The sequence below is a fragment of the Hypomesus nipponensis genome, chromosome 28 (genome assembly GCF_054491055.1).
Source record: "Hypomesus nipponensis isolate SF chromosome 28, ASM5449105v1, whole genome shotgun sequence".
Classification (NCBI taxonomy): Eukaryota; Metazoa; Chordata; class Actinopteri; order Osmeriformes; family Osmeridae; genus Hypomesus; species Hypomesus nipponensis.
Window position 1 is genome coordinate 9746663 of NC_140388.1, and position 26014 is coordinate 9772676.

The window sequence follows — 26014 nt, forward strand, 5'->3', positions numbered from 1 at the left end:
TCAGTCAAAAACATTTATGCATCCAGTTTGCCTCATAGTATGACATCACATACTGGAAGAATTCAAAGCTCACTGTTTTTTTTTCACTGTCAAACCCTAGCAAAACCATCCTGTTGGAGAGTGTCTTTCAAAGACGTTGACAGTTAAGACATATACCCAGATCTTATTATTGCCAGGACTGTTAGTCTGGAGTGCATTCATGTTCGGTTGACAGGATGTTTGTGGTCACTAATATAGTCTCTTACGTTGGCTAACTATCTGTTTCCTGATTCTACAGCTGACTAGCCAGGAACCAGCCCCGGGCAAGACAACCTCTCTCTGGTCTCTGAAGTCACAGCTTGTCACTCATGGTGCAAGTCACTCTGCGGCTCTCTGTCACCTTTACTCTTTGAAGCAACTCATTTACCACCAGCGCTATCTCCTTAAAAAAAGAAAAAAAAAGAATCACGTTGGGGTTTAGAGACATTTAGAGTAGAGTAATTGAAAACACTTGTCTGAGTGAACGGATGTGGGCACTGATCCAAAACGTATTCCTGAAATTCCTGGGCTGGATACAAATCCAGATGGTCCTGAACTGGAACCAGATGGTGGGCTGGGACAAGGGACAAGGATGTATTCAAAGAGGAGCACAGTCTAGGTAGTACTGTACAAGAGTAGCCTGACGTTGTAGTCAGAATATGAGTCTGATAACTCTCCGTTGGGCTGTGAGTGTGGGGCGTGTTTCAAACGAACTTGTAAAACAAATGCCACTTCGCTCAATTGGATAGACCTACAACCAATCAGAGCAACGTAATATGTTGTTTGTTGAAAACAAATTCAACCCAAGCGCTCTTTGGTGACGTGGTTGATTACTTTATTGTTGATCATCTGTCCATCATCGTATAAAGCCCGCCCTGACAATTTCATTGGTCCGAACAGCTCCTGTTCTGTCATAGTTTTTCCCCAGCCGAGCTGCCCCAGACCCAACTTCCCAACCTAATGTTTTTATGGGCGGGGCTAAGTTGGGCTGGCAGCCAGGCTAGTACAAGAGTGTACAAGAGGCCAAATCCTTCCTCCACTCTATCAAGAGGAAGTGGACTTGTTGATAACTGTTCTTCTGACACATTTCACACTGCTCCAATGTTGCACACATTCCTTGGTCAGGTGTAAAGGAACCATCTCCTGTATTGCATCAATGTCACTTTGCACTGCATTTCAATTATGGTTTTACTTTAAAGCTTCATCAAAGGGTTCTGAGGCATTTGATACATCAGAACACTTTTCCTCTGCGTTACAGTAAACAAACCATTCAAACTTTTGAATGGTTCTAAATTGACTGTTCTCCTCCTTCCTCTCTCTCATCTCCATTCCTCTCCCTTCCTCTCTGCTCTCCCTCTCTCTTTTCCATCATCTCTTCTCCTCTCTCCTTTTTCCATCTCTACAATCGGCCCCGCTCTCTTCTCATTCTTACCTCTCTTTTTCTCCTCTCCTTCCTCCCTCTACTCCTTCCTCCCTCTACTCCTTCCTCCCTTCTCTCCTCTCTTTCCGCTGCCAGCTGCTAGCCTCCTTCTCTGCGTGGCACCGCAGCACACAGCAGGGTCACACCTCTCAGAATTGCCAACGCAGTTTTACAAACCTGTACCCTGCAGCACCAGAGATGGGTGTGTCAGCCTGGCAGCGTCTCATCAGAGGAGATGGAGGAGGTCCACTCTCACTGCACACACGGTAGGGATTCGCAGCATTGTGCATCTTCTAAATCAAAGTCAGGGAGTCAGGGAGTCAGGTCGCTGAGTGGTTAGGGAATTGGTCTAGTAATCGGACGGTTGCTGGTTCAATTCCAGGCCGTGCAAAATGACGTTATGTCCTTGGGCAAGGAACTTCACCCTACTTGGCTCGGGGGAATGTCCCTGTACTTAAATGACTAAATGTAAATGTAAAGTCTTCTGGTTCTTCTAAACCGAAGTCAGCCTCGCTCATCCCTTGCTAGTGTTGAGCAGGGGTAGGACACTGCATTACTACTAGAGAGGTGCTTGTTTACAGTGGAAGACAAAGAAGCATCCTGAATGTGATCAGTTCATAGAGTCAAGATGAACAGCATCACTGTCGTGAGAGAGGGTGTAGGGACCCTGAGTAATGCCAGCGCCAAAATGAACTCATGAAAACCTTCATGTGTACAGTTTCTATGTAGTTATTAGGATAATAACTGTAACATCTTGGACTGGAGATGGGAGTTTGTTGTCTACAAAATAATGCAGTAGTTTATGATTCTAGTGCCATGGCAGTTTTATGTTCAGGATAAATATTGGCAATACTTTTCTGGAGAAAATAAATTGCTGACTTTTTGAACTCCTGGAAAAGGCCCTAAAATTCTGGAAGGAAGGAGCACTTTAGCAATATTACAAAACATGTCATACTGCTATGAGCTTTTGGCAAGTTCATCAATACAATATATTATATTTACAGTTATTTTCCTGTTTTAGCAGCTGCATCCAGCATCCCTTGACCAACCCCAAAACTTACCTGTGTGAGAAGACCGCCTACTCAAAGTCCCTCTAGTGGACAGAGGCATAATTACAATACCTTCGGGCGGTGTTGCTACAGCTGTACAGTTCATATCCTATTACATTGGGGTTAATTATTGACACTTAGCATGACTATTTTTTTGGGGGGGGGGGGGAAACATAGCATGACATACAAACTGACAGACACATCCACATTTTATTGCCACATAAAAAAAACAAAAAAACACAATTGATGTGGAAACAAGGATAAAATATGTCAAAGACATTTACACATTTCAAGTTTCACAATAGAGCAACGTTCAAAGGCAAAACCATTTCAATCAGCTGTTAAATCCGATTTATTTCCTCCTCCTAAAATGTTAGTAATTTTCAGCCCTATAGGGGAAGTGACAGGGACATCCTGGGATGGACTAGATGCAAAGTGCCCTCTAATCAGGGAATCAGCTTAACTATCTCAATGCAAACTGATGCAAAACTACACCACCATGCAGAAACTGGTGACATGTTCACTCTGAGTAGCACATGCCCTCTATCTGAACTAGGCCCTCTCCTATGCTATCCGTTTTACACTGAGCGGCAACACTTGTGCCAGCCACGACAAAGGGATTCATTATTTCTAAAGCTGAGGACACAGATATACTCCTCTCAAATACGTTTCGCGGTATGGCCACGTTCCCAATGGCAGAGTCTGTGCTTGTCTACTCACGAGGCCTGACCGACATTTGACAGCCACATGGAAAGGAAAAAGATGAAAACTCCTCAAATGTCAGTCAATAGATGATTAAATATGTACTACAACCTAATTACATGTTATGGTGTACTATGAAAAATCATAAATCACAGTAGATTGCTCAAGAAGAAATGGATAGACAGTGGAATCATCATCAGATATAAACACGTTTAGGAGTTGCGACTGTAAGAATAGTTTATTGAAATGCCATCATAGCAAAACAAAGTGCTATATTGTGTGATCACAACACTATCCAGCCAACAGATTTTCCATCAAGGTGCACATCTTGTGTAAATTAGTCGGTTGCCATTTTTTTTTACTGTATTATCCAAATAAGACAAACTTCCAAGAGAGGACTTGACAAAATGTCTGTTTGTCTAACAGCACCTCAGGGTACAACCAATGTTATGAATCTGAATCACAAAACACAGAAAACAAGGCACCTTTAAAAACCTTGTTTCTCTTTGAAACTGCAACAAAGGATACAAATAATTTGTCAAAATGCTGAGCCAATAGGAATCTGGCTCCAATATAGCAGGCAGTACATAAACTACTCAATATCACATATTTAAGAGACAGCTTGTCAGGATAATACGTTTGCTTCCCTCAGCTGAACTTAAATTAAGTGAACCGATATCCAACAGACCCCTGGAATCCTAGTTCGTGTAGCTCAACATGTCCCTTATTGATCACTGTAGAATGGCTCACCTAATGATGACACGTGTATGAATATCATGTACTTATTGGACTCCCTTGACATGTCATTTACGGTGGCTGCACGCTACCACGTGCAATCTCGTTTGACTAATTACATGAGAGGCTGATGTTCACGTCAGCAAAGATGGATATCCAAATATAATGTATTTAATGTCAATGAAACGTAGTTTATCTCCATGTCGTACTGTAAGTTAAAGCAACATATTCTAGTTTATTGACCATGGTTCAGGAAAATGCCAATGCGATAAAAGACAAATGATTTGAATATTTTCTGTTGATGTTTTTTTTTTAAGGCATTTAAGTACGCCAAAGAGCCTACTACATTTGACTAAAACGCACGAGGTTGGTTAGATACACAGATTACTTAATCAACATTATAAACCTGTAAACTGAGCTTCGAGCAGTAAGGGGCTTGGTGGACAAAACCGGTCAAAAAAGGTTTGTTCAACTGAAATTTTGCGCCATGCCCACCTAAATGGCCTAAATGTGTCATTGTACAGCATTATGCATGGTCAACTGTCACACTCATGTTTCAGATTTTGTTGCTGTTGAGATTGCTAATATTGGAACTGGTTTTAGGTTTTTTTGCCTATTGCAAACACAATCAAATGACCCGTCTTGTGCAGTTTAAACAGTTAAAGATACAGGTATAGAAGGTTCATTCTGTTTTTGGAACCAAATTGTTGCCAGAAACACTTAACTATCACATCAAATAGTCTAATGATGACTGAAATAGCCTTGACGCGCTTGCCTTGAGTAGACAAAAACTTTTCAATTGGCACATGCCATTTAATTAATTGAAATAGGCAAATGAAGGCAGGAACCTGGGCACCAGAGACTCCGAGCATGGCAGGGAATGCTGTAATTTGATTGGGCTGAAAGAGAGACTCGTAATGTGTAGCAGTCGCATATAAACCCGTGCCGACCGTAGCTCTATCTGTCACACACGTCAAAAGAACTGAGCTTTGTCCAATATTGAGGCTTAGCCGCATTGAAAAGCCTTCTGCCTACTTGAAGTAGAATCATTACATGTAGAGAACCCGGTGTCGTACGTCATTAGATATATTTTAACTATTAGTAAAAAAAAAAAACGCTCTTCTTAGTATTTTTTTGGATCGGCTGTGATACAGAAGCGATGCATCTAAGGACTGGACTTCTTTTTGTGATGGTGCTAACAGCATCTGCATATGAACTGGATCAAAACGAGTCATATTCACCAAGAAGAGCACGCTTTTCTGTAAATAGCCCCTGTAAGTAACAGCTACCCTTTCACTAAATCTGTCAGAGTGCATGCTGCATTCCTATCTTTGAACGTGCTGGTCTTATACCTTGTACATAGCTCACTCTAAGGACCAATGTTTGCCATAAGCCCATAGAAGCAACGTTTTTTTCAAGTAAACGCCTTGATAGGGAGAATAATTGAATATAGCCCAAACAAAAGCTGTGCCGAGGTGTACCGGCGTTTCGCCGGCAACAGATGAGCGCAAGCTTATTCTTCAACACCTGCGCGCGAGGATTGTCATATAAAACTATGAGTGAGAGGTAGCCTAATGCAATTGTGTTTAAATATTTTAAGCTGTCACACATAGTTTGAATATTTAGAGAACGTTGTCAATGATTGGACAAATTCTTCCATCAGATATCGAGTGTTACCTGGCCTAAATGTTACTATGCAATAGGTGGAAAAATGTAAAGAATTACAGGTGTGAGGACAATGCAATGCAAATGTTACTCTGAAACCTATTTCTTTAGAAGATAAGGTTATTTTACCATACCAACTTAGTGCACTGCAGGATGTTAAAGGATACTGTAAATCAATCCGAATTTTCAACATCATACTGGGCTGTAAGACACAATTTGGTGAACTTGGCTTGCAAAAGTGAAAGCTACTCCGGTGAACACATTAAACTACTGATCTTGGGCCAAGTATGGTATTATCATTGATATATCTACAGCAGCACCATGGGCACACTGCACGTTTTATGAAAGCATCTCTGCCAGCAATACTCTTAAAAAGCTTGTTATACACTGATGTACTGTATCACATTTTGCTTTTCTGTGTAGCATTATAAGTCAGCAGTTTCAAGTGTCTAATGCTACAGTATACAGGGGCGTTTCTACACAGGGGCTTACAGGGGCCTGAGGCCCTGTAAAAATGTCCCTGTCCCCCCCTCCCTGTGGCCCCCCTGAGTTGACTAAATAAAAAATAAAACGTTTTTTTTTTTTTTTTACACGTTTTTCTTCTTCTAGTAGTCATCTTGAACTGAGGAAGGGACATTGCAGCCTTTTTTGCCCCAGTAAATAAAGAAGTTAGAGAAACATATCAAGGTATTGAGAGAGCTGAGGAGCTGGAAGAGGGAGAGCCAGAGCATTTAGTATCATTTTAATGTAAATGAAATTTAAGTATTTAATGTTTAAATATCATTTGTTTCCGTTTTTAATGTGCCCTCTGATTAAACACTGCCCCCCCCCCCCACCCCCCCACCCCCCTTGGTCCCCCCAGTAAAATTAGTCTAGAACCGTCACTGACAGTATAACATATTCATTAAATTGGAAACATTACTTCTTTCTGTCTAAAAAGCTTTTCTGTTTAGAGTCTTCAACAGCTGCTGAAGAATACCCACTTGCTGTTGAGATGAAGTCTCTGCAACATACTGTAGTTAAACATTAAGTCTATTTATAAGGAATGGGCCTAGAGCCAAAGTGTGTGTGAGTGTGTGTGTGTGTAGATCTGCTTCGAGTCAGAGGTGATTGTACACGCCTGCCAATTGAGCGTCATGCTGTTGTCTTGTCATGTAAAAGAAACAAAGATCTGATGCCAAAAGTCGCAGTCAGCAGAACCTGATACTAAATTGGCACCCTTCACACAGTACCATTGTGTGTGTATGTATGTGTGTGTGTGTGTAAACCCTCAAAATACTCCCCAGAGAGAATAGGGTATTTTTGGTGCTGTTGATCATTAGCCTTTTTCCAGAACCAAAACACTGGAATATTCGTAAAATTCATTGCCAGGAGAAAAAGAGAAAATTATCCTAAATAGTATCAGGGGTCTTTAAAAGTTTAAGGTGTCTAGGAACCAGTCACGTTGTCACTAGTTTAAATGACGTGAAGGAATATCAAGTTAGCAAGACATGGCAACACTCAGACACTCACATACACACACACCCTGTTACTTCCATACACACGCACACGCTTCTTGATGGTGGATTCTGTGTGTTTACAGCAGACGTTGCTCGCTGCTTGAACAGTGCCCTCCAGGTAGGCTGTGGGACTTTCGCCTGTCTGGAGAACTCCACATGCGACACAGATGGCATGCACGACATCTGCAAGTCCTTCCTCTACAGCGCTGCTAAGTTCGATACTCAGGTTTGACCTATTTCATACCTTCTCCACAACATCTCAGAAACCTAAAGCTGAATCAGAAGATTATCGTTCCAGAAGTTGAACAAACGCAAAAACACGCTCAGCTCGGTGTCATTGCGTAAAAACCCAGTACGATGTCGTGAGGGATCCGTTTTCAAGGTGTGAAACTAATTCCGAAGCCACCCGATTGGAACACGGTGAGCCTGATGCGACGCTGGGCTTGTCTTGCAGGGTAAAGCCTTCGTGAAGGAGAGCCTTAAGTGCATCGCCAACGGCATCACCTCCAGATTGTTCCCCTCAATACGGCGATGCTCCACCTTCCAGAGGATGATCTCCGAGGTGCAGGAGGAGTGCTACAGCAAGCTGGACATCTGCATTGTGGCCAGGGCTAATCCTGACGCCATAGGAGAAGTGGCACAGATTCCCAGTCACTTCCCAAACAGGTAAGCCCCCAAGACATGTACCAACTGTACAGTGGAAGTGGATGGGCTTTTGAGTATACAGTATGTATACAATATAGAGAGTCGGGGGGCTGAGCGGTTAGGGAATCGGGCTTGTAATGTGAAGGTTGCCAGTTCGATTCCCATCCGTGCCAAATGACGTTGTGTCCTTGGGCTACTTGCCTCGGGGGGAATGTCCCTGTACTTACCGTAAATCGCTCTGGATTAGAGCGCTCTGGATAAGATGGTTGTTAAATGTCTAAATGTAATGTATACGATGAATATAATAAGTACAGTCTGTCTATGAACAATCTCAAAGAGAATTTGTGTCAGGGTTGTTGGTTAGCTTTTACTGATGTGTCAGAAATGCTACGCAATGTTGTCCTACACACAAGATACACTGCACACCTCATACATCACACATCACAGCTCCTACACACATGATACACTGCACACCTCATACATCACACATCACAGCTCCTACACACATGATACACTGCACACCTCATACATCACACGTCACAGCTCCTACACACATGATACACATCACAGCTCCTACACACATGATAAACATCACAGCTCCTACACACATGATACACATCACAGCTCCTACACACATGATACACATCACAGCTCCTACACACATGATACACATCACTGCTCCTGCAGGTTCTATGGGAAGCTCCTGCAGAGCCTGATGGACTGTGACGAGGAGACGGTGGACCTGGTGCGAGAAAGCATGTTGTCCAGGCTGGGCCCAGAGATGACCATGCTGTTCCAGCTGCTACAGAGCAAGCCCTGCCCTTCAGCTGAGGGGGAGGTCCCCTCAGCTGCCGCCGCCGCCGCCGCTTCGCCTGGGGCGGAACCCGCCGGAAACTGGCGCTGGTCCATGTACAAGATCCAGCCTAATCTGCGGAACAGGGACTCTGCCAGTCACTTTGGCAAGAAGCGCCCTGCAGGCGACAGCTCCTAACTCCCCCACCTGACGCTCACAAACACCCTCCTCAAAAAACCCTTAAAACAGAAAAAGGGAGGTCTATTCTCCTGGGTGTTCCATTCCATTATCAAACGACAACAGAATATTATGCACTTCAAAAGAGTGTCCAACAAGAATATTTGTTCCGATTTTTTTTTTAAATTGTTGTTGGATATATAGTTCTATTATCTTAGTTTTAAATGTCTCCCACCCCTCACCTAAACTATCTCTTAAACTGTAGACTTCTATTGAATATGGTCCAATATTAACCTTGTCTGACAGGATCTCTACAGCACAAGTGGTCCCCAGTTTGAGGAAAAGAACTTGCAGGATACAGACATCCATCCATAAATAGAATATGAGTTCATCAATTCGGTTTCTCAATAGAAAATGTATTGTGATCATTGAAGAATTACTGTTAGATGTGATCAGATATTTTATCACATTCTGTATGATGAGACCAGCTATTAGTGAGCATGAGGTGTTGAAATGTGTGTCTTACGTTTATGGTCCCGACACACCAGATTATTTTATGTGTACATATTTATCTGAGACAGCCATAGTGAGATCCTCAGAAGGAACTTGAAACTAGCGTTGATGCCAACGCATACAGCACCAAGTCTGGAGCATGTGCTGAGTGCTCAGGGCCTCATGTGTCCTGGGTTCCAATTGGCCTCATCTAATACAAAAAAAACAATTGATAAACATTTCTAGGACTATGCCAAATCTGTAAGTGGACTGCAGTACCCCTCAGAGAGAGTAACGAGTTGAGCAAGGCCTGTCCCTGGGACGATGTATGGTAGTCACGTTATTCTCATTTGAAACAGTGGTGTGGTCTACATTTATGAGCAGGGTACAGGCTGATAAGAGAAGTTACCTTCTCGGACTGTTGAACTACATTCTCCTGGGCAAAACTGACATGGAGTGGATGAATATACACACTGACTTCCAGTGTTGAGATTGACTATTTAATAAGTCTTGCTGGTATAATATTGATATTTATTTTCCTACTACATATTATTTAAAAATTTATTTTGTGATGTTGTCATAGTTTTAGTTAGTTTGCGGATATACAATTTTAAAATAAGTCCAGTTTGATAATGGCTCCTGTGTTTGAATAGAGGTTTATCAAATAGATGAATTGTCACTCCTCTACGCGATCCTCTGCTGACTGAATAGAACCTGTGTCAAGACCCTGTGCTGGCCATAGGGAAACAACCTGGTCATTAACCCCAAGTGATCTTCTTTAAGAGTGTTGATAAGAACACAGCAACACACAGTTTAAAACAGTTTGTCTTTTATTCAAAGAAAATCTAACTAGGAAATTAGGTGAGCGCATCCTTAGTGTAACATACAACACGTTCGAAAATCCAGTTATCTTCGATGGTTTATTCTTATGAAATAGTCTGTAAGTGCTTCATTGAAAATACGATGAGCTAGACTTTGGAAGTGTGTATTTGTACATCGTTTATGTTTGGGCGGAAGAGGAGCTTTTAGAGGCCAACAGTACGGAAAGGATCAGAGAATTTACTGCAAAGACATGCGTTGGATTTTTACGATACCAAATGATAAACAGCGTTCAGAATTCATAAACTATGCAATAATATTTCACAAAGAAGATTCACAGTTAAATAGAACCTTGCCCTTTGTTGCATCTAGTGTCAGATGATACCATTTGAATCGGGCAGTAGCCTGTTTATCCCCATAGCAACAGTGTTGTCTGCTGGACATACAACCTGCAAGTCCTGTTCTGTCGCTTGTTCTGTTGCTGTTGTCTAATTTTGTTGTGGTTTCATTTTTAAGTTTCTTTTTTCCTGTGAATATGATAAAACCTTGCTCTTTGTAGTAACGAGGTGCAGAGGGGAAAAGAGACAAGTTTAAAACAAATAACTCAGATATCCAAGGACTGTATTCACACTGTAGTATATCAAGTTAAATATGCACTTTGCATCTTATGACCTCTATAAAAGGGCATTGAAACATTCAGCACTTGTTAAACGTAAACATTTATTTTATTTACCCAATAGCCAGATATTATTAGTTGAAATATTTTTGCATTCTAAAGAGCTGGGGCTATTACCAGTATATGTACTGTTTCTATGTCTGTGTTGACCCTGAGTGAATCCAGAACCAAATAGATGCTGCTAAACAAGCTTATTTCCTTATGAGACTGTCCACCCAACATACTGTACATCCCCACCTCATTCTACAATGTAATCTATTTCCAGTATCTACCAATGTCAGAGATATACATTATGTTTCCACAAATCGATCTAATACTGTATTTCTTTTTACTCTGTATCATCCAGTGTCCCTGTATTTTTTTTTTTTTTGTGCTTTTGTTTCTGAATAATGCTTTCAATGATTGATTTACCAAGGGCATTTTTTAATAGTTTCAAATCCAAGGTCTGGGTAACTTCAAAGAATGTACCTTATTATGAATGTCTGGTGTATTGCAGATACGCCCTCACCCTGAAGGTTCAACAGTGTAGATCAGGAATGTGTGTCAGTACTATTGGGTTGTATGAAATCTTGAGACAGAGCAATTGAAAAGGTAAATCGGTTTTTAAATTTAGGGCGTTCAGTTTTATTCAGTTGAATGTTAGTTAGATGTCCGCATTGTTGGTGCTCTAGGGAGATGGGACAGTAGTGGTTAAATGTACTCATGCTAAATGCATAATTGTACTCATGGCAAAATCTGTGACATCAGCAACTAAGGTTTCCTGTCACACCCCAGACTAGTATAACAGAGGTTGGCTCCCTTAACTCTGGAACTCCAAGGTACTCTTTCCTCTTAAGACTTGAAATATGAATATATACGTGTGTGTGTGTGTGTATGTTTCAGTTCTCTGCCAGAATATACGCTTCTCCGATCACGAGGAGTATTTTGATGCTAATGAACCCTGTGTGGTTACTTTGCTCTCAAACTCAAACGTAATCAGGCAACTGAGGAATCTGAGGCTAATGTTTCCAGATACAGTATAGCTCTGATACGCATGATCGATCCTTGTGAATCACTTGCACTTTAAACATACCCATCTTCTTATACACCCGTACTGTATATGTGTATGGGCTTTTCTCTGTTCGGAAAACCTATGAAAGATACAAATGTATCAACTCAGTGTCTTTTGCTGACAAGAAATAAAATATCATATCTGGCATATGGTATCAACTTGGTTGACTGCTCTCATTTTCTCATGCCCCTCCTCATCTCTTTAACACATCATGTCAAACCGGTAAGTGCATGTACTGCAACCTCTCTTATTGCATGGTCGTGGTTCAAAAATACAACTATGGCACGATAATCTTTTGGTCTGAAGCCACAGACTCCACTGAATAGAAAACAACCCTACAAGAACAGAGAAAATCTCTGCTGTGAAAGAAGATACCGAATCTTATTACATTAACCAATTAGTTTCCTCCACGCCCATGCAGGGTGTGACAAATCGAGCTGGACCTACGAAGTAAGAACGAAGGGCATCCCTGTGAAGATGAACTTTCTGAAATCTGAGCACAAATGAGCCGAAACTGCAGAGCGCCTGTTTCAGCGGGGAGCCCGGGGGAAAGACAGAGAGTTACGCTGGTGGAAGTGCTGATATCTCGGGCGGGGGGAGATATAATTTCATGCCAATTAAGAAAAAAAGGCCTGGAGGGTTTTCTCATCTCCGGCTCTCCAGTCTTGGGGATAGGTGATGCCACAGTGCTGCACAGAAACACTCTAGTACTCGTGATTTAAAGAGACATACACACACACACGTTGGCTGTGAATCCAGTTTCATAGTATATGTCATGTTTGAACTGTCAACTGTAGTGTCCACATCCATCAAATATGCTGCCTTCCTCCACCAACTATTCAATGGGATAGTCAAATGTGCTCTCATAAGTGTGCCAAGTGGGTCCTGTATTTCAGACTGGGTACATATTTATATTTTTTACAAATTCATTTGTCTTCCTTTTTCCCAAGAAATTTGTGGTGCACTATTCGGCAGCATGACAAATCATTTGTGCAGTGAAACAGAGTGTGACTGAGCGCAGAGGGGATTAGATTTACTCCAACCCATCCAGCAGTCTTCCCACAATCCTTTCATTTCTGTCAGAAAGTAACTGAAGATGAGAAACCAGATCTGACTAAAGATACAGTAGATATGGCGGAGAGGGACTGTACACAGTGTGTGTCAGTTGTGGAGTCAATTTTTCCATGTCGAACATCAAAACGTGCTACATAGTCAATGCTATTCTCGCATCCTGACTCATGATTGAGCTGTGGAATTACATAGATTTGAGCACGTTACAGAACACGTCCCACTCGCAGGCTTTTTGCACTGAAAGCACCCTCAAAGCCTTCTTCACAATTTTGCCAACTTGCCAGATGGGGTGGAACCACAAGTGAACCGACCATCTTCACCACCAGAGGGTGATGTTTAATTGTCAAAGCACGTTGCCATTATCCCCAGTAATACCATCACACAGCAACATCATTGCCATGTAACATGTAACCAACAATGCGCTGTGATGAGATCCTGCAGAAAGAGCATTGCTATGAGATCACAAAATAGTTTGTCATGCACATGTCATTTTTAAGCGATTGATTGTACTTCCCTAACGATTGTTCCAGACTTACGTATTATATTTTAGAATAATTGATAACAAAGATGTCTTACTCTTTTTTTTCTTGAATTGAAATTATTAAAATTCGTTTTCTCTCTTTGATTATAAAAGCTGTTATTTACATTACATATTTCCAGTCTAGGAGAGACATCTAGTGGTGACAGAAAAGGTGAATCTCTCTACGTCTGAACGCATACATCGGTGACTAAACAGTTAAATGCAGAAAATAGACATCTTATTTTAGGTTAAACTCTCCAGCTGCAGGCGCAACCAGACCTGTGTTGACTGTATGGAGAGATTCCGGCTGACTGACAGCACTTGAAGACGTGTGGGCGTCTCTTCATGCGTCTTCTGCCCAGGAGCAACACAGACGACAGCCTATTTACTTGACAAGGATCCGTCTGTCGCCCTCCCCCCTGCCTAATGTGAATCCTACACAGACAACTCACCAAAATCAACTTTTCGATCAACTTGTACAGGGATGCAGCTGGATTCAAACAGGTTCAACTGTAATTGTGCACGGTCCCATAAAAGACTGAACTGATAACCTTGCTCTCAGCAAGCAGGCTAAATTAGGCGGGTAGTCTGTCAAAGACATCCTTCAATAGCAAAAGTCAGCGCGACGCAAAAATATCAAGTTGTCTTCTCAAAGGAGCGAGACTTTATTCACGGTTTATAATATTCAACATTTTAGTCATGTTTATGTTGTCATTTGAAACTGTGAACATGTATTTGCTCTACTGGATGGGATTAGAGAGGCTATGAAGTGGGGCTCTTCGACACAAATGTCCCACTTTCATGAAGGGGAATCTCACGTAACATTTTAATGAAGATCCTTGGTGACAAATTGGTCAAAAGAGATGGGGTTCAACTTAATTCAAAGCAAGATGAGGCCAGCTCTTCTTTCAGCTGCTATCATCCTCCTTTTTACAGTATGATGAATTAGGGTAGTTTGTGGTAAACGGCACTTAACTGGCTTCTTACGTTACAGCAGGGGGACAAATGGTTGAATTAGAGGGGCTGTTTTGCTCTCTGGAGGCTTTGCTGAAACGTCCTGGCCTCTAAGGAACCTCCAAGCGTTCAGAGAACACTGACGTAGTGTAATTTAGCCATCAATCTGAACACCCTAAAATCCCCTAGGTAACCTTCTGTCTCTCCTCAAAACCTCCCTATCAATTTCCCCGAAATTAATGCCTGCCTGTTGCTGTGAAATGTTGTAAAGAAGCTTTTGAAGTTTGAGCTTGTTATCCTGATCATGTCAGGTGCCTCTCTTTAATTCCTATTTCATGTTTTTTTTTTACAATACAGAGCAATGTCACATATTTGTCCTTACAAAGAGAGACATCATTATATGTCGCTACTTGAGAGTGAAAAAAATAATTATTTCATACATCATATGGAATTCCACCCCGAAATATTCTCATGCCGCATTGTGGTGAATACAAATTTCCCACAAACCGTAGGCTATTTCTGATAAAGTATTATGAATAACGTATCCAATAAATAGAACATATCGACATTTCTGTCATGAGTGGAAAAAGGTGGCTGATTTGTCCATCCTGAAAAAAATACTAAGAAGACTAAAGTGATAAGTGATTAAATTAGATATCAAAAATCGTTTTCAACAATTATTTATCAAAGTTGTTGAAAACGATATGAGATTTTAAATGTTTATTACCCCACAATAAAAAGGGATATTTTCATTCAATAGTCAAACTAGTCTGAAAGAAATAGAAATTAAACTTGCACTACGTTTCATCATGGTCTAAAACGTGTGGCCTGCTAGGCTACTATTTTCAATGGATATGGCTATTTTTAAACCACCCTGAAATGTATATGAAAACTAATGTTAAATGATAATTTTGCATCTAAATGAAAAACATTGGTATTTTTCTGGCTCCGAACTCATTAGTGTGTTTCAGAATCTTTCCTGCTAAAGGTAGGGTCTATCTCTCTTCCGGCGCGTCTGGGCATCAGCCAAGCATCGCAGACTGGCGCCGTAGCCTCTCCACTTCCACAACATAAGGTGTAATGTTACTGTTTGTTGTGGTCTAAGCACACTAATAGGTCGTTGGAAGTCAGCATCGGTGTAAACTCGTCCGACATCCACCGAGACGCCAAAGGTCATTCAACCGCGAGGACCTGCACACTAATTTGGTGCAATGGTGGTGCCAATGTTGTTTCAACCAAGCAGTTCCAGCAGAGGGCATGGGTGAAGTGATTTGGCATGTGTGCCATCAATGAGGCACCTGGTCATTAATATGTTTAAATACAATTTAAGCCACGTAAAGGCCTTAATACGTATCCATCTTGACTTCTCACAAAAAAAGCGTTTCTCTTATGATCCAGATCCAGTTATATTAATCAATTATCAACATTCAAATTAAAACCACAATAAATTATTTGGAACAAAATATAAAAGGGATTCCTCCCTATTTATAATCTAAGAAAAGTGTGTGGGTTGTCTCGTGTCAGTGTCTGTAAGATGAGTAAAAAGGAGTGGTTAGTGACTGAGCTGTTTTTCCATCACGCGCCCGGCCATTGGCTATATTTCATTGGAGAGTTTACATGAAAGCAGCAATGTGTCTTGGTCGCAAACTTCAGTGGAGAGCTGTCTTCAGAATAACCTGCTTCTTATAACAAATCGTTTTGAGGACCATCCTATTACGGAGACTACACCTGCTCTGAAATAACATTCAGGCCTTATAGCAGTTGCAGCTCTGCAACTAAATCACCGAGCGATGTTTCCCAGTCCAGTCACTTCAACGCCTTTCTCTGTTAAGGATATCTTAAAACTGGATCATCAGAACTCCTACCATGTTATGAGCCAACAAGGATTTATGATGCCAGACCAGGACTCTGTGTATCTGCAGCAGGTCAACAATACGCTGTGCAGGCTGGACTTTTTCGACAGCCAGGAGAGCCTGTGCGTCTCTGGGGAGCAGGTGAAAGGCATCTGTGATTCGGACGCTGTTGACATCCTGAGGGGCAGTTTCATTTCAACAGAAGATGAGGTGAATGAGGACCCAGGTAGGCACGTTTTTAATAAATATTTTATAACTGCTGAGGAATTCAGCTGGGGATGGTTTGAGCACTTAAATATATTAAAGAAATGAACATAAACTATGTCGGCCTATATCTATCTATCTATTAATGAATGAACAATTTCTTATTTAGAAAATGCATTTTCAGTTAGTCTACACTTTCGATCTTTAGTAGGTTACATTGAAAACCAAATAGTCTAGAATACTTTGAATGTTGATATTGTTTAGTTGCAATGCTATTTGCAATTCCACTCAAACATCCGACAATTAAATTAAATAAAGCATTAATAAATCAATAATATAATCAAATTTCAGAATAATTGTTTTGCCTATAGGCCTATGCAATTAGGCCTATTTGATGTAACTCATTTTGGCGGGATAGGCTTTCTTATAGTGTAATGTAGCTCTGCTAGCCCTATGATCAAGGATTTACTGTCAATTAAGAATAGGATACTTTTTGTCTTTACAGGTAGGTCTATGTGCAGTCTTGACGAATCGCTCGGCTGTGACGGACAAATTGAGAAAATAGGAACAGTAAAATCAAGATTGCGCAGAAAGCCCCGAGTGCTGTTCACTCAGACACAGGTGTTTGAATTGGAGAGGCGCTTCAAACAGCAGAGGTACCTCTCTGCGCCCGAGCGCGATCATCTTGCCAACATTCTGAAGCTAACTTCCACTCAGGTCAAAATATGGTTTCAAAACAGAAGGTACAAGTGCAAGAGACAAAGACAAGACAAATCTTTGGAAATGGCAAGTTACCCGCCGCCACCAAGGCGGGTGGCGGTGCCCGTGTTGGTCCGAGATGGCAAACCTTGCATGGGTGGGTCTTCTTCACCATACAAAATGACAATTGGCTCCTACAATCCTTACCATGTATATGGAAAAAACTCGTATAGTTGTAACTATCACTGTATGCCATCTATTCCCTGTGTATCATCTATAAATACAACGCAAATAAACAACGCTTTGACAGATTTTGATACAGTGGGACGTGCCGACGGAGGACCCTGTCAGCCGGCACACTTTCAGACTTTGTCAGGGGTTAGAGCGTGGTGAGGAACGAAATGGACTCTCGTAAGTGATTCTTTCTCTCCAGCAATGTGAATTATTTTTGCTAGATCAACAGTTCAGAGTAAACCCCGAATTGTCAGATTCGTTTAGACTGATTTTTTAAAATTAGCCTACATATTTTTTATATAGCCTACAAGAAATAAATCACTTCACATAGACATGAAGGCCACATGAACCGTAACATGTACAAAATTATAGTTATTTCGTTTGTGATTTTTTTTGTCCACTATTTAGGCAATTATTTATTTTAAATTTCTCAACGAATTTGTACTTTTACATGTTAGCCTATTTTTGGTTACAGCCCTATAACCTCTTTAGGCTTCAACGAACCTGCTTCAGTTAAAAATAACTTACAAATAGACCCAAACATGTTTGATGTGTTTAACTTAAAATGTCAACACCAGCAGGCTAATGATTTTGGGCAATTATTGAACATTATTTTGCTATAATTAAGGCAATATGATATCCCTCAAAACATTATTATTTTTATTATCATTATTGTTATTGTTAGTAGAAGTGTATGAGTTGTAGTCATTTACATTGTAGTAGTATTTGGCTGTATATTATGCGTCAAAAAGGACACATGCCTAATTTCGGTGAGTGGCAAAACCGAAAATGTTTCTACCTCTTTTGGGCCTATAGTTCAACGAATACATTTATCTTAAAGATTCCTCATATGAGCCCCATAGACAATAAGAAAACCCGTTAAAAAAAAGTAGATTCATTTTTTTTAACCCATTTTTAGGACGCTAGGTTCCATGTAGAAATGTTAAATAGAACTCAAATATCCAATGTTAGAGCAAATTATTTGTCTACATTTTGGTTATTGGATCTTTGATTAGGCTATATATTTATTTACGAATTAGCCAAAGTGAGGATTGCAGTTTAGTGATGATAGGCAAAAGCTGTTGGACTAATTTCCCGACAAAATGTGAACGTGAGGACTTGTATTGTATGCAATACAACCCGTTCATTGGGCTACATGTCTATAATGACGAAAATAGGCACAGCTAAACGAGGTTCCACAATCTTAATGTTATCAAACCAATAGGTCATTCCTGTTCCATTGACAAAGCCGGTGAACAATGCCACTCCCGATAAGGCCTGAGAGCTTGTCCTGTCATGGGCCTTAGGTAGGTAAACAAACGCGTAGACACAGCGACTCTTTACCTCTTAGCTTTCAATCAAATAGGGAAACGTTCCAATCTACACTGTCTGCCAGTGATAGGTGTACCACGACTTGAGTTGACTTGATAGCGCAATTATTGCCTACCATTCGTGAATATAGGCTTTTTATTTTGACTATCCAGTTGCAAAAATGTAACTATTAATGCAGGACCGGGTATTTAGATGAATTGAAGATGTTTTTACCATGTCATTTTATAAAATAAAGATAAATCTACAAATGAACAGTGATGTAAGGCTATGTATTTCCTTCTCAAACTCCACTAATGAGCTCCCTGTTAGCGGGCCTTCGTGACTTTGAATGTGGATTCCCTGTTTGCCTCCGGGCCAGAGATAGTGACGTCCATCACACCGGAGATAAGGCCAGAAGGGGCTATGAGTAGATTTCAGCAGTAGACAGAGTGGAGACCAAGGCCTCTCGAGATGAACAGATAAGGTGTGTGTGTCTGTGTATAAGAAAGAACTGCAACAAGGCGCGCTGTTAAGAGTTAGAGGAGACATCATGAATAGGGATGAATTAAACAGTCTTTCCAAGGGACTGAGCTCATACACCTGACATCAGAGTAAGAAGCAGATAACACGAGCCTGCGTCCCACGATGAGCAATGTTGAAAAGGTGCCGAAGAATATTACAAAATCAGATAGCCCTGATTGGGCCTTGACTAGGTTAGGAGTGGAATCATTTTCTCTGCTCTGAGGTCCTCGTTCCTTTTTTAGGCCTTTAGCTGTTTTCACTTCCTCTATGTGGTCATAAAAAATAAAAAAAATCCTCTATGTGTCTTTTTCATCCAGACAGAAATTGTATATATTCAACTGCTATAATTTAAAATCTTTTGAATAACCAGTCACTTATTTTTATTGTCATCAAATATACTGTATAGGCCTATACACAGATATTTTAAATCAGTCAATTGAATGCCATTAAAATAGCCTTTTTGTTGGATCCGAATTTTAAAAAAAAACGTTGATATGTAATATATCAAAACATATATATCATATTATTATTATTTTTCTATTTAAGCAAGTCTCCAAGGCATAGGTACCCTTAGAGCTCCCTCTGCTGGAAGATTAGATCATAACATGGCTGCGCGTGGGCGAGTCAGGATGCTATGCGGCAGACGAGAGGTGATGAAAGACGAAAGAAGGATAGCCCTTCATCTGGCTCCAGAGGAGCTGGTGTCATGTGTCAAACCCTGGACTAACACATAAGCCCCCTGACACTCAAGGAATCCTGATACATAGGTAGTTTGTTTTTTGTTACATTTTAGCAGACACTCTTATCCAGAGCGACTTACAGTAAGTACAGGGACATTCCCCCCGAGGCAAGTAGGGTGAAGTGCCTTGCCCAAGGACACAACTTCATTTTTCCAAGAATTGAACCAGCAACCTTTGGATTACTAGCCCTATTCCCTAACCGCTCAGCCACCTGACTCCCCTCGTCCCACCTGACTCCCCTTGTCCCCTTATACATTCTGCATTCACTATAAACAGAATTTAAGAAAATGCTTTCTAAAGGGCTTCACTGCAACAGCAATTAGAACTTTCATCCTAACCACGTCCACCATATAGCACTGTTGTAGCAACAATAAAAGGTAAAAGACTTGCCCACACTAATCTTTCTCAATTCATCTACATCGATAATGGTGTTCAATATGCCATTGCCCACACAAAGTTTTCTTGGCTCTACACTTTCATTTCAATCAAGAAAATGGCTGCAGTCCTGAATGGAAAACAAAACAATGATTGATAGTTCAGTCAGGCATCTTGACATGGTACAAACAAAACAACAGTTTCTTGGATTATCCATGGTGGAAGATAAACGACTTCCTGGGTTGAAGGGTCAGATTCTAACAAGCCAACATCTGGTCTAGGCCCAGTCAAGAAGAGTAGCTACATAAGCAACCAAAATATCTGTTACCTTTGGTGATATATCGTTTGGCATAGGGGTTTCCAAGTGAGACAGAATAGTGTCCACATGACATGAGCGATGCTAATCACACAGCTTGGATGATGCTGGGGATGACAAAGCGGATGATACTGCACGCTTGATAAACAGAGTTTGGGCTTTGACAATTAAGATAGGCATCAGAAAAACATAAAACAGGAAAGAAGCTTTACAAAGGTGTACTGTGGTCTCTTGTATGAGGACTGTTGATTCAGAGCTACACTCAGTAGGACCTGGGGAAGGGAATCAAGCAGAACCACATTAAGCTACAAAACTAAGATGAGGTTTTACAAGCAAGCAACAAGTGATCAAGATGAAATTCTGAGTTCATGTGTTCCGAGCACCAGCACACATGACGAGAGTAGAACTACAGAAGCCATGTTTACTTTGCCGTATTGGAGGATAGGGGGCAGGCACTGGTCTCCCTGATTATAAAAAGGAAAGCATTGAGGGCAGTGGATGGGGGTAGTAGATATGGTAGGGGGCATCCAGGAGACAGGAGATGTGTTTGTCATCTCAGATTCATGTTATTGCAAACAGAGACTGGGTTCTGCGAGGGCTGGTGTCCCTGTGAAAACCCCATTCCTGGGAGGAGGTCAGGCAGAAGCATGGAGCACAACAAACAAACAGGCGCCGAACAATGTATGTGTCAGTTTAGGAGCCGGTGTAAATGTGTTGAACACATTAGGCCCTCCATCAGGCTTGGCCACCCACCCAGACCCCTCCTTGGCCACCCCCTGCAGGCGTAGACACTGAGGTCACTCCCCTGCCCTTGGGGGTTAAGGGACTGAAACACAGGCCAGGGCTCAATCTGAATATCCTGTTGCACCCATTCAGCACAATCTCATGATTCCAATAGCCGAATGAATATTCATTAGATGTTGAATTAGGCAATCAACATAGTTTGAAACCATTTTGAGATTTGTAAGCAGTTAATTTTCAGTTCACCAAAATAAAATAAAAACATGTATTTATCATACGCGCGTCCTGAAGTATGAATAAGACTGCTGAAAGAATGTCCCTCAATTAGTCATTCTGAAGAGGCCATACATAATACAATCTGCTTGATAGATTATAAATAGAACATCTGGCAAACAGACATCTAACTAAATCAAAACAGAGGATGGCATGTCTGGAGGTAGGCTGCCGTGACGTGTAAGGACCGCCCCAGTGCTTCTGCCACAGAGGTTGACAGTACAGTCAGAACTCGCGGGTATAAATTCCGTCGTCACTGATCAAAAGCCTACTGTCCCAAAGAAGAAACTCTGTTGAGAGGCGACATTCTTGGTTTGCGCCAAGTTTGTAAACTGTCATCCAAATCGTGGATTATTTGAGGCAAAAATGTCTATTAAGCCTCTGACTTCGTTTTTTATCGAAGACATATTGTCAATCAAGGAAAAATCACAATGTAACACCAGGTGTGCTTCAAATCAGTCTCCGGATGGGTGCGCGCTGTGGATTGATGCACGGTCTGGCGAGGTTTCAGATCGCTTTAACTTGCAGGACAGCGAATTTGTAGCACAAAAAGGTGAGCATCTTTTATTCAATTAACAGCCTACATTGCTTACTGTTTATTCAGACTTATCTGAAATGTTTTATTACTACACTGATTTCATTTTGTAGCCTACTTAGAAATTAAGGGTAACGGCATATTTCTTTTTCAGAATCTAGTGACAGACCTTTCGACGACTCCGAAGCAGCGAGAGGTTTTACATCATTGGGGAAGCAGAAACGTTCTCGCGCTGCTTTTACGCATCTGCAAGTTCTTGAATTGGAAAAGAAATTCAATCACCAGAAGTATTTGTCCGCTCCCGAAAGATCTCACCTGGCCAACACTTTAAGACTAACTGAAACCCAGGTAAAAATCTGGTTTCAGAACAGAAGATACAAGACTAAAAGGAAACAAGCCACGGAGTTACATAAAGACACAAGGAAATCAGAAGGACTTGGTTTAGAGGACGATTGTGTCAGAGCATCACTTTTTGACACGTTCTACAAATCCTACCAATATCGACCGTATTTGTGTGACTTTGGAGGTGTCTGGAGACCCATGGTTTGGTGAGAAAACCAGAAAACAATGCGCAGGCCTGTATGTGGGCTACTAATTATGTAACTTCGTTTCACAACTTTTGAGAGCATCATATAACGTCTCCACAAGGCTAAATGTATTTTTCCATAATGTGTTTTGTCGATTTTTGTTATTGTGTGTAGACAGTAGTTTTAATTATAAATAGCAAAACAGAATGAGGACTATGCATTCCTGCTGCATGCCCAAAACAAATTTGACTGCTATCGAATTTAATAAGATGTTAAGAGCTTGTTGGAATCAGATGTGCTTTTTGTTAATCAATTCTATCACGTGTCTCCATATAAAACATATTGAGGATATTTACAGAAACTATTATTTCATGTTCGATGCTTATTGTAGACTCATAATATAATAAAATAAATAATGTGAAAATTATTTAATACAAGTTTTGGTAAAAAAAACAAAAAACATTTGTCATATGCTTTGCTGTAAGACAACTATTGAAGTGAAGTGAAACTTCAGTGCAACTCCATTCAAAACCATGGCTTTACTGAAGTTAAACTGATAAAATGGCAAATTACACAAGAAGATAAGAACTAGACAGGCATCTTTAAAAAAAAACATGAGGGCCCACTCTAAACAACGATGCATGACTTCTCCAACTGATAAAAGAGCCCCTATCATCTATTTAAAGTGAGACTCTATTCAAAATCAAGATGTTTTTAGTTTGCCCTGCAGGTGGTTCACAGTTTCTTTATGGTGACATCATGAATCATACTCACAAGCATGGCTTTCGGTGCCCTCTACTGAAAGCCATGCTGTGAGTATGACCCACCACTAAAGCTAGGTGAAGTGGAGAGGGAAACTGTGTACCGCACAGCAAAGAGAAATTCTTAAATATCTCCTCCAACAAACTGCTGGGGTCACATTGGATGCAGAGCCGTAAACATACCATTTAAAGGAATTCAGTCATTCCTTTTTGATTTGTTATTGTAAAAGTTTTGGATAGACAGGGCACTAGATTGACTGGTGTATCTTTCTGTCTGAAAGATTTCTGATTGCTTATCTGGGATTCAGAAGAAGGTACTTCTGCCTGCACATTTAGCATGTGGTGGAGCATGCAGAATGCATTGTGATCTCTTTGCTCAAATGTCATGCTGCTTTATAATTGCAATCTGTCAGTTGACACTGTTTTCATGATGAGATAAGCATTGGGACAGCCAGGATATGGTTAACGAGATGAGTGGATTGCCACCCCATTGACCTCAGTGGTAGATGTGGAATGCACTTGGTCCAGTTGCATGCTTCTAAAGAGAAGTATGGGCCAATTGATATTATCCATGTTTAATCTGGCAGGTGCTTGCACCCAACTAAAGGGTTTAGGAGTTGTTTGCATAACAGCTGCAGTGCTGAGATCCTGTTTTCCAAGATCTATGGTTCCTTGGGAATAGGAATACTTTATTCCTGTTCAATGTTGCCATAATGAACCATGACAATATAGAGTGCCCCCAATAAGAAAACACATGGATGGAATCCACCGCTTGCCAGCGGACAAAAATGAAAGGAATACATTTATTTTTGTCTTTTTGAAGACCTTCTTTTTTTAAAGCCACGAATAAGAGAAACAAGACCAGTCCCTTCCACACATTGCAGATTAGCTGAGTTAGTGGCTGTGCAGTTTTAGGAAGGGTGTGTTTACAGTTATACATCCCTGTGAGCAGAGGCCTGATCCTGATCAGATAGTTAATCTGCATCCTGGGGGTCAGAGCTGTTACCACAGCAACCTTCCTCTGTCTGATGACTCAATGACCTTGGAAGGTTTCTCAAGTTGACAGTGTCACAATACAGCTGGTGACTCCCTGTATCAACTGGACTTGATGGATATCTCTGAGATATCCTTTCCTTGTCACAGAATGTGCCATATGTGTTCAGTATCAACAAGTAATCTATTTAAATTACTAACACAGTGTCTATTGGACGGGTGAAACAGTAAACAAAGCGTTTGGATAAACTTCATGTACTGCTCTCTTGATTGTGAGTTGTTGTCCATTTGTTTGCACCCACCGCCACCAAAAATAGTTATTGTAAGCATTGCTTTACAGAAATGTTTTGACAGGTACTGGATCTTTAAGATGTCATTCTTTGGGGCCTGGGACATGCATGTATACAGTTCTTAGAACACTCCCTTGTCGATCAACAAGACACATGCATAGTTGAGTCAAGATCCTGCACCTGTGTTATGTTAACGTGTTATCCATTGCTTGGGTGCAACAAAAGAGTCACTTTACCCCTGCTGTACACTGGTGCACTGAGCTGAGCTTTCAAAATATACGCAGTGAAAACAACTAATAAGACAAGACAGTCGAGATAGCATCTGTTTTGACGGCATTACAACATCTGACAGTATCGCTCAGTGTGTCTAAGGCAACAAGGTGTACAGACATGCCCATCAGATAAAAAAAGAGGTTGATGACGGGCACCGCTGAAGGTTAGAACTATTATTACCCCACTTGGCTTTGTGATGTCTGCACTTCCACAAGCTAAGAGGGACACGGTACGTTGATTCACAAACGCCGCCAAGTGAAACCACTTCCTCCTCCTCATTATCTCCCCTGAGTGTCAGATGGAGGGAGTGTCTTTGAGTGTGTCTCTACACACCATCCAGCCAAACTGGCTTTTCCAAACTTTCAGATAGGGGTAGCCATGAATAGTATTTAACATTACCGGTACATTAGCTACAAGAATTTCACTATTGTGAAGCATTATAAGGGGCTAGGATAAAAAAAAAGGTGTCGCCTTTTTCAAAACTCTACAGTTCTCCAAATGAAAGAAAACACACCCAAAGAAAGGTTTTATTTTTACTTAATTTACAGTTCTCCTGTATTTCCATGGCTTTGTATTTCTTAACTGACAAAAATACAGTAAGAACTATGCACTTCTAATCCCTGATTATCTATACTTTTTATTTGCAGCATTTGTGTTTATTTGTACAAAAGCATCAGCTAACCTAAAAAATGTAAATGAAATCAACACACAAAGACCATTGCACTTGACAAATCTGCTTTATTATTGCCATCGACAGACCTCCAGGTTTGTTTCTCCATGCAAATTTCTTTCGGTTTCAACTGTAATTCACCCATTCTTTATTTTCTGTTCCTTGTCTGGTCTTTGGGATCTGATTGGTCCTTAAGATCCAGCTGGCAGTGTGGCATTGCAGCCATCTTGCTGCTCCTCACAGCGGCCACTCATGCTTTGGAATATAAACACGTTTAAATGGAGGGGGGCCCTAACCAGACAACCAGACAAAGACAACCATTGTCAGCGCTCCAATATGCCCTGACTGGCTAACAAATTTGCTGGAACTGATAAGGCCGGTTAAAACAGCCCATATCCATGTACGAGGGAA

The 26014-nt window shown here is 41.0% G+C and overlaps 3 protein-coding genes across 3 annotated transcripts; all 3 read left to right on the forward strand.

Moving 5' to 3' along the window:
• Positions 1–4906: 4906 nt before the first annotated feature.
• stc1 (stanniocalcin 1) lies at positions 4907–11899 on the forward strand. Its single transcript, XM_084695111.1, has 4 exons — positions 4907–5198; positions 7172–7314; positions 7543–7754; positions 8421–11899. Exons 1-4 carry the CDS (start codon positions 5084–5086, stop codon positions 8722–8724), a joined length of 774 nt encoding a protein of 257 aa, XP_084551237.1. The 5' UTR covers positions 4907–5083; the 3' UTR covers positions 8725–11899.
• Positions 11900–16076: 4177 nt separating this feature from the next.
• Positions 16077–18972, forward strand: nkx2.7 (NK2 transcription factor related 7). Its single transcript, XM_084695333.1, has 3 exons — positions 16077–16365; positions 16849–17252; positions 18967–18972. Exons 1-3 carry the CDS (start codon positions 16077–16079, stop codon positions 18970–18972), a joined length of 699 nt encoding a protein of 232 aa, XP_084551459.1.
• A 2948-nt stretch (positions 18973–21920) lies between these two features.
• Positions 21921–22641, forward strand: nkx3-1 (NK3 homeobox 1). The gene is made up of 2 exons (XM_084695044.1): positions 21921–22107; positions 22244–22641. Exons 1-2 carry the CDS (start codon positions 21921–21923, stop codon positions 22639–22641), a joined length of 585 nt encoding a protein of 194 aa, XP_084551170.1.
• The last annotated feature ends 3373 nt before the right edge of the window (positions 22642–26014 follow it).

What these genes read in the sequence shown, in the direction of transcription:
- stc1 (XM_084695111.1), top strand. Translation starts at nt 5,084, where the DNA reads ATGCATCTAAGGACTGGACTTCTTTTTGTGATGGTGCTAACAGCATCT. An exon ending in CTTTTCTGTAAATAGCCCCT is followed by an intron (nt 5,199 to 7,171) that starts GTAAGTAACAGC and finishes GTGTGTTTACAG; the next exon opens with CAGACGTTGCTCGCTGCTTG. An exon ending in CCCAGTCACTTCCCAAACAG is followed by an intron (nt 7,755 to 8,420) that starts GTAAGCCCCCAA and finishes CTGCTCCTGCAG; the next exon opens with GTTCTATGGGAAGCTCCTGC.
- nkx2.7 (XM_084695333.1), top strand. Translation starts at nt 16,077, where the DNA reads ATGTTTCCCAGTCCAGTCACTTCAACGCCTTTCTCTGTTAAGGATATC. An exon ending in TGAGGTGAATGAGGACCCAG is followed by an intron (nt 16,366 to 16,848) that starts GTAGGCACGTTT and finishes TTGTCTTTACAG; the next exon opens with GTAGGTCTATGTGCAGTCTT.
- nkx3-1 (XM_084695044.1), top strand. Translation starts at nt 21,921, where the DNA reads ATGTCTATTAAGCCTCTGACTTCGTTTTTTATCGAAGACATATTGTCA. An exon ending in CGAATTTGTAGCACAAAAAG is followed by an intron (nt 22,108 to 22,243) that starts GTGAGCATCTTT and finishes TTTCTTTTTCAG; the next exon opens with AATCTAGTGACAGACCTTTC.